This window comes from Antrostomus carolinensis, unplaced genomic scaffold (genome assembly GCF_000700745.2).
Source record: "Antrostomus carolinensis isolate BGI_N321 unplaced genomic scaffold, ASM70074v2 scaffold636, whole genome shotgun sequence".
In the NCBI taxonomy this organism is placed as follows: Eukaryota; Metazoa; Chordata; class Aves; order Caprimulgiformes; family Caprimulgidae; genus Antrostomus; species Antrostomus carolinensis.
In genome coordinates this window covers 1-7,106 of record NW_010320921.1, presented here as the reverse complement: position 1 = coordinate 7,106, position 7,106 = coordinate 1, and the positions used below count along the sequence as shown (strand labels likewise).

Sequence of the window (7,106 nt, the reverse complement as noted above, 5' to 3'; positions counted from 1 at the left end):
CAGAATATTCTTTTCCTGAGTTAAAAAGACATACAAATTTCACATTTCTGTAATCTTTTCAACCTTACTAAAATTTGCAGGTTTAGTAGTAAGTCACACTTGTGTGACAAATGTGTTGTGACTAGTGTTAGATAGGTGTTGCACTTTTTGATAAAGAAGAATGACTGCTGTAAGCATTTATTAGCTTTCCTTCTCACCAGGACTTGCAATCGAGATGTCAGTAAGGTAGTTTGAGATACAGTGCAATAAAATGAAGGAGAGGTAGTGAATGAAAGAATTTAAGATGAGCTGTGAATCTGGGATTTTATTTAGTTTCTTTTGATTTATTGGACAAACTTGTGAAGAACCTTGTACAGCTAATTTTTAATAGCTGAAAATTGGCTGTCTTTGTTAAATCTCATTTTAGTTTTGGGGTGGTTTTTTTTTTTTCCACAAAGACAGCTGCAGTATTTCTAGAAATTTGCTTGTCTTGAATACTTTTGTTCTTGTTGGTTACATTGTTCTAAACAAGCATTGTCTTATAAATGTTACTTGCTTATTTCAGGTTGTTGCAACGTAATTTGTTCAGATAAAACTGGAACTCTGACAAAGAATGAAATGACTGTTACTCATATTTTTACTTCAGATGGGCAGCATGCTGAGGTATGTAGTGAGACTGTTGGACTTCAGTTTTCCTTTTCACTTTGTTGTGTGTATTGGCTGAAACATGCTTGAGTATACTGCAGGTAAACCATCAATTAAGAAAGCGTAAATTTGTTGCACCAAACTCCATGGTAAATGGAGTTTACCAAACTCCCACCAAACTCCAATATGGTAAATTTGTTGCACCTCAACTTCCAGCTAATTCTGTTCTTTGCTTCATTTAGTATTGCAGCCTTTGAGCTGTATTATCCAAGCCTTCTCTGGTTACAGAAGAATTTTTTATATAATACGTTCAGTTCTTAAATCTCTTGATCCCTAAGGGTCACGATGAAAGATATGCTGAGATAAAGTACAACAAGAAGTTGAAAGATTGTGGTTTTCTTCAGTACAGAAAGTTGAGGCTATTTTGCTGTTGCAGGTGCACAAAAACAAAATTTTTGTGTTACAAATATTTAAAACAGGGATATTCAGCTTTTGACTAAAAGACATTTTGATGTGTGAACCTTTCATGCTCAGTATGTAGTGTCATTTTTGTTTTTTCATAATGGATGGAGCTGGAAGTAGGAGCAGGACATGAAACAGTGGTTGTTGAGGTTGGGGAGGTGCTGCAAAGATAGAAGTAAATGCACAGAACAGAAGAAAAAACAGCAAGGTGTGGAAATAGATGTGTTTCATGAGTGTTTTAAACAAGTTTTTAAATTCTCAAACTCTTCTTGATCAGGTTTTTTTTCCCACATTACAGTTAACAGAGGATCTTGTCATTGACTTTTGTAAGCATAAATACTGACATTTTTTCTTATTCTTTCCTGTTATTTTGATATGTTTGCTTATATATCCTGGTATTTATTTTTCTGTTCTTAGACTTCTATAGGAGTACTGTAATTGCTTTTTCTTTACTACTAGCACAGTTTGTTTACGTCTGGGTCAAATCAGCTTCTTTTTCCTAATTGAGAGAGAACTTGAACTGGCTGTATAATATATTAGCTCTTAATACTGTAGACATGAAGACTTTTTTCCGAATCCTAGTGGGATGCCTGGTTTTTATGCACTAAAAATACAATTTTACTGGTTTTAACCTCTTTGAGACCTCAAAGAGGTCTCAGCTGAGAGGCTGGTCTTTTTGGTTTTTCTTTTTGTCTTCCTGGATGAAAGTAGGATTCTGCTCTGTACTTCCTGTACTGCAAGGGGGCTATGCATTATTAACCAGGATAAAGATGAATAGGAGGAAAAAATTAGAAAGCAAAAGAAAGAAGAAAAAAAGAAAGCATGCCTAATACTCTAAGGAAACAACATAGAATGCATTTATTTATGCTAAGGTGTAAAATTGCTACTTTAAAAAAAAAAAAAAATAAAAATTAGTCTCTAGTATGTTACATTGAACTAACGTGCCTTCAGAGTTTTTATTCCTTAATCTAGTACCTGCTACATTAGAAGCTGAATAGGTGAATCCATTCACACTGAGTATCATCAGTCATTATGAATGGCCTTTTTAAAATTTTCTGTAGTATATAGTAAAAAAGCTGAGGTTAAAACTATATATGAACCTGGTGAACATTACATTGCATACTGCCTTTGGCTGTTTGTATTACAGGTTACTGGAGTAGGTTATAACAGGTTTGGAGAAGTGATGCTCGATGGTGAAGCTATTCATGGTTATAACAACCCATCAATTAGCAAAATTGTTGAGGTAAGGTCTTGGCACAGAGAGGTGAGTTTTAGTTGATGTAGTTCAAGAGCCTTGTATGGCATTTACTTTGTGTTATTTTTTTTTTTCCCCCCCCTTTCCTCCCTCATCCTTTAGGCTGGTTGTGTGTGCAATGATGCTTTGATTAGAAACAACACTTTAATGGGGAAGCCAACAGAAGGGGCTTTAATTGCACTTGCTATGAAGGTGCGTACTTGATGGTGCTTTTTGGATTCATGGTAGGTGGGAAGACTGTAGAAATAAGTTACGGTTTTGTTCTTTTTCCTCATTTTCTTCTCCTTTGGGAGAATTTGCATTGCAACTGTCCATCTCCTGTGTATCTTATCTGTTGGAAATCTTTGGGCATTCTGAAAGATGAGAGAAAATTAGAACTGAAGTAAAATCTTTATTTTTGTCTTTTTGCACTTAGTATTGTCTTTTCATCTGCCACAAGCTAATTTACCTGTTGAATATTGATTGTGCTGTCTCTTTCCCAGTTCTCATAAGAAGCAGTAGGAAGTTGATAACTGATGTATTGGTGACTGCAGCATTTATAGTGCCCTTTAAGTGGGGGGCACAGGTAGTTTGAGTTGTGGACGCTGTGATTAAATGTTTTGGGTTTTTTTTCATAATGCTGTGACATACCCACTACAGCTGCTGAGAAATATGGCAAGGCATCTTAGCACTTGGGTTTTTTTCTGTGCTGGTGAATAAACTCAAGAACACTGAGAGATGAATGTATTACAGGCTTTCTCTCCCTGTGTAACTGAGGCCTGAGATGTATCTATCTTGTTGCTAAGACTCATTCCAAGTCCCCAGTCTTTGACTGGAAAGAACCAGAGTAATGTTAGTTTGGCAAGAGCCCATAGAAACTGAGAACAGGAGTCTTTCACTCCTGTGAAAGGGAGGTAGTGAAGGAGTTCTGAAGCTCTGTAAGTATTAAGAATGGCTTACAGCAGGCTGCTGCTTCTACATTTTCTTTAATCAGCACTTTCCCTTGGACTTGGTTAAGGGCAGAGCATGGAATGCTGTGAGTCGCATCAGGGATGGGGAGAGAGCAGCATTTGAAATGAAATGTATTTTGTCTGCAGTCTTCATGGTTAGTTCTAGATTAAATGTTTGAGTGATTCTGATCACTAAAAAAAGGTCACTTCAAGGTGGATCATTCAGACTTAATATCAGTGACTTGCCTTCTCTGGACCTTGCCACAGTCTTGTGTTACAATTTTGTAGGCCCTTCTAGCAGAGAAATTACATAGAAGATACAGAGGGGGAAAAAAATCCAAAACCAATGCAATGGGACGATAGACATGTTTTGTGAAACCAAGTGGTACATTGGTAGCCATTGTAGGACTTGTGTTTGTGGATGGTCAGAGTATTTCAAGATCCTTGGATCAAAGAGAGTATATAGTACTAAATGGGCTGACTTGTGCTGAAGCCTGAAAGAAGCTTCTAGGTTCTTTCAGTGCTAGTTTGTCAGACATTTGTCTAAACTGGAAGAGTGTGCTCAGAAGAAACATTGCAGATGAAACTGTTTTTTAACTAAGTAATGATTAACTCAGATGTCTCAACAAGTCAACAAATTGTGTAGCTGTTTGGAAATAAAAGGCACTGACATTATGGTGGTACTTCTGTTTTATACAGATGGGTTTAGATGGACTCCAGGAAGACTATATAAGGAAGGCTGAATATCCCTTCAGCTCTGAACAAAAATGGATGGCTGTTAAATGTGTTCACAGAACGCAACAGGTAAACTTCAGTCACTGTTTTCTTGTGCAATGGCTCTGTGGAATGGTTATCTACCCTGTTTAATATTCTCATTTTTCACTTCAGAAAAATGGGTGCTAGTGCAGCAGGCTAGTGCACAGTCCTGGAAATATGGTTTGACAATAGACAGTTTTAGTTTCAAGCTTTGAAGGGGAGATTTAAGAATCACAAGAAATCAAAAGGCGTGCTGGGAAATGATTTAAAGTATTTTGATATCTGAGACTTTGAATGTATACCTGGCTGTTTTTTCTTCGTTCTCTTCCTTCCTCAAAAATCCAAAGCAGCAGCCAATTTTCTGCTGTTTTCAGTGCTACATAGTTACATAATGAATTAAGAGCAAGAAGATGCACTGATGTTCAATAGTAAAATTTCTTTTGTTTAAAAATGCAGGTTTTCTGGTTTTGATGCAGGCAGCATGTTCCCTGGTGTTGACAGATTTTATTGATGTAAATGGTGTCCTGGATTATCAATACAAACCATTCTTTAAGCTCTTTTTCTGTCTTCTGGTGCTTTCACAGACATATTTGCATTCATATTTCATTTAGACCAATCTGAATGTTTTTGTTACATATATTGACGTAGTCACTGCCAGTCTGATAACTGGAGCCTCCTAAATAACATGTGCAACAACAGACCTTATCTGGGTTTTATGGAAAATTTCCTAGTACTTCTGACCAAAAAATAGCTTGCTGACAGTATCCAAGTATCACAGTAAAATCTTTGCTTTGGAAACAAAACATTTGAATTGTTTTATCTATATGGATAATATGGTTGTATTATCCTTGTCTATATAAAGAGTGATAAGCTGTATGATTTTCATCCATGTAAGGATTTACTGGGTCTGTGTTTTGGTATCAGCATTTTAGAAAGATTATTGAAAAATTGGTAACAGTTTCAAACAGAGCATCAATTCCTTGAAGGCTAGGAAAATGCAGTGCCTTTAGAAACTTAGAACTCTATCAGTTAGGCCTATCAGAAAGACTGAGGTAACTTGACTACTGTGCATAAATAGGGAGAAAATGGGTATATTAAAAAAGAGTTTTTTAGTTCAACAGGAGAGAAGAAGAGAATCAGTGATTGGAAATTGAGCTGAGGCAGCAATCCTTAATGGAAAAGGGAGGAAGGGAAGGGATAAGTTGATTTAGCATTGGAGTTAAGTGTTCAAGGTAGGTGGTAGATTCTCAGTCCCTTGATAGCATCGAAGCTAGATGACTATCTGGAAAATATTAGAGTTGTTAGGCATGGTATAAGAATGCAGGTGATGTTTAATGACCTATGCAGCTGGTCAGATGATGAGCTAACGGTCTTTCTGGTCTTATGTTCTGTGTACGTTTAATTTCTGTCCTTTGCATGGCCTCTTAGTCTATGAACTGTGACCCACAGTGTTTAATGTGTATGGTGTCTGCTGAAATGAGATACTGATTATTAGCTTGGCTCTTTTAATATTACCACTCTTGAACATACACCGTATATAATCAAAAGAAGAGATCTTTAGGTTTAGAAGTGTAATTTTGATTTGCATTATATTCTGAAGACTCCTTAAGAAAAGTACAGATATGCCATTCTTAAATGTGCGTGTGTATGTACTTGTGTGTTTGTATTTACATATGCATACACACATGTGCACACAATTCTTTTTCCTTTTAGGACAAACCTGAAGTTTGCTTTATGAAAGGTGCTTATGAACAGGTCATTAGGTACTGTACATCATATAACTGTAAGGGGCAGACTCTACCTCTTGTTCAGCAACAGAGAGAGCAGTATCAGCAAGAGAAGACATCTATGGGCTCTGCAGGACTTAGAGGTAAGGCTGTTTCAGTGTCTCTAAATAACCATTTTTAAAAAAAGTGGCACTGCTTATTGTTTTAAAAAACAAACAAAGCCCAACAAAAAAGCCCCAAAACAACAACAAAAAAATAGGATTTTGTTGTTGTTGTTCAGTAAGTGCCACTGGGGTTGTTTTGTTTTTCTTTAAAATGGAGCAGTGGAAAAAGTGATGCTATTACCGAAGGCCTGTATAATAACATGATGAAATTGCAAAGGGTGAGGAAAGTCAAAAGCCCAACAAAAAAGCCCCAAAACAACAAAAAAAAAATAGGATTTTGTTGTTGTTGTTGTTCAGTAAGTGCCACTGGGGTTGTTTTGTTTTTCTTTAAAATGGAGCAGTGGAAAAAGTGATGCTATTACCGAAGGCCTGTATAATAACATGATGAAATTGCAAAGGGTGAGGAAAGTCACTGCTGGTTCCTATCATCTTTGCATGTGACCATAACTGAACATTGTTACCTGATAGCTTCCATATGTCATTATAGATGTCTGTGGGGTTTGGGTTTTTTTTTAATGTGAATGTGTTTTCTTCTATTACTTTGGTTCCTGGCACCTTTGTGAGTTAGGGTAGCACAACTGATTGCAGGTCAGAAGATGTCATTAGAATTACCTTTTATGTTGCAAGTTGTGTAGTTTTTTTTTTTAAAATGTAACTGAAAGTATTTTTCACAATTAATAGGAGGTGACTGTGAGTAAGTGTTATACATTCCTGGCTTTCTTTGGCCTCTCTTTTATGTTGCAAGTTGTGTAGTTTTTTTTTTTTTTATGTAACTGAAAGTATTTTTCACAAGACAATTAATAGGAGGTGACTGTGGGTAAGCGTTATACATTCCTGGCTTTCTTTGGCCTCTCTAAGGAGATCTCTAGGTTGTGAAGTCCATCCAAAGCTTTTTAATTTTTTTAATTTTTTTTTAAGGTGGGTGTACTCTGGCTCAGGAAATCCCTAGGACGCAAATTATTAGAAACTGAGAGGGTATGCTAGGAGTGATATCTTTGTGCTGTTTTATTCAGACAGTCATTCTTTTTGTCTGCTTTAGACCACTATCAAACAAAAAAATCTAGGGTAACATTTTGAAAAAACTGAATTTGCCTTTTCCCTTAAGACTGTAATGTCTTTTAAATATATTTGAATTAAGATTCCTACTGTAAAAGACATTCTAGAACAGGGGTCCTCAAACTTTTTAAAC

At 36.3% G+C, this 7,106-nt stretch overlaps 1 protein-coding gene across 1 annotated transcript in view; it reads left to right on the top strand.

The window, feature by feature from the left end:
• LOC104526290 (calcium-transporting ATPase type 2C member 1-like) overlaps positions 1-5,934 on the top strand; it is a gene marked incomplete at its 5' end in the record, with an annotated part of 11,252 nt that extends 5,318 nt beyond the window's left edge. Inside the window, 5 exons of the mRNA XM_010169707.1 lie at positions 545-642; positions 2,234-2,329; positions 2,444-2,533; positions 3,970-4,074; positions 5,740-5,934. Of these exons, the coding sequence (XP_010168009.1) occupies positions 545-642; positions 2,234-2,329; positions 2,444-2,533; positions 3,970-4,074; positions 5,740-5,934 (584 nt within the window). The remainder of the gene's footprint in view (positions 1-544; positions 643-2,233; positions 2,330-2,443; positions 2,534-3,969; positions 4,075-5,739) is intronic.
• Positions 5,935-7,106: the final 1,172 nt, after the last annotated feature.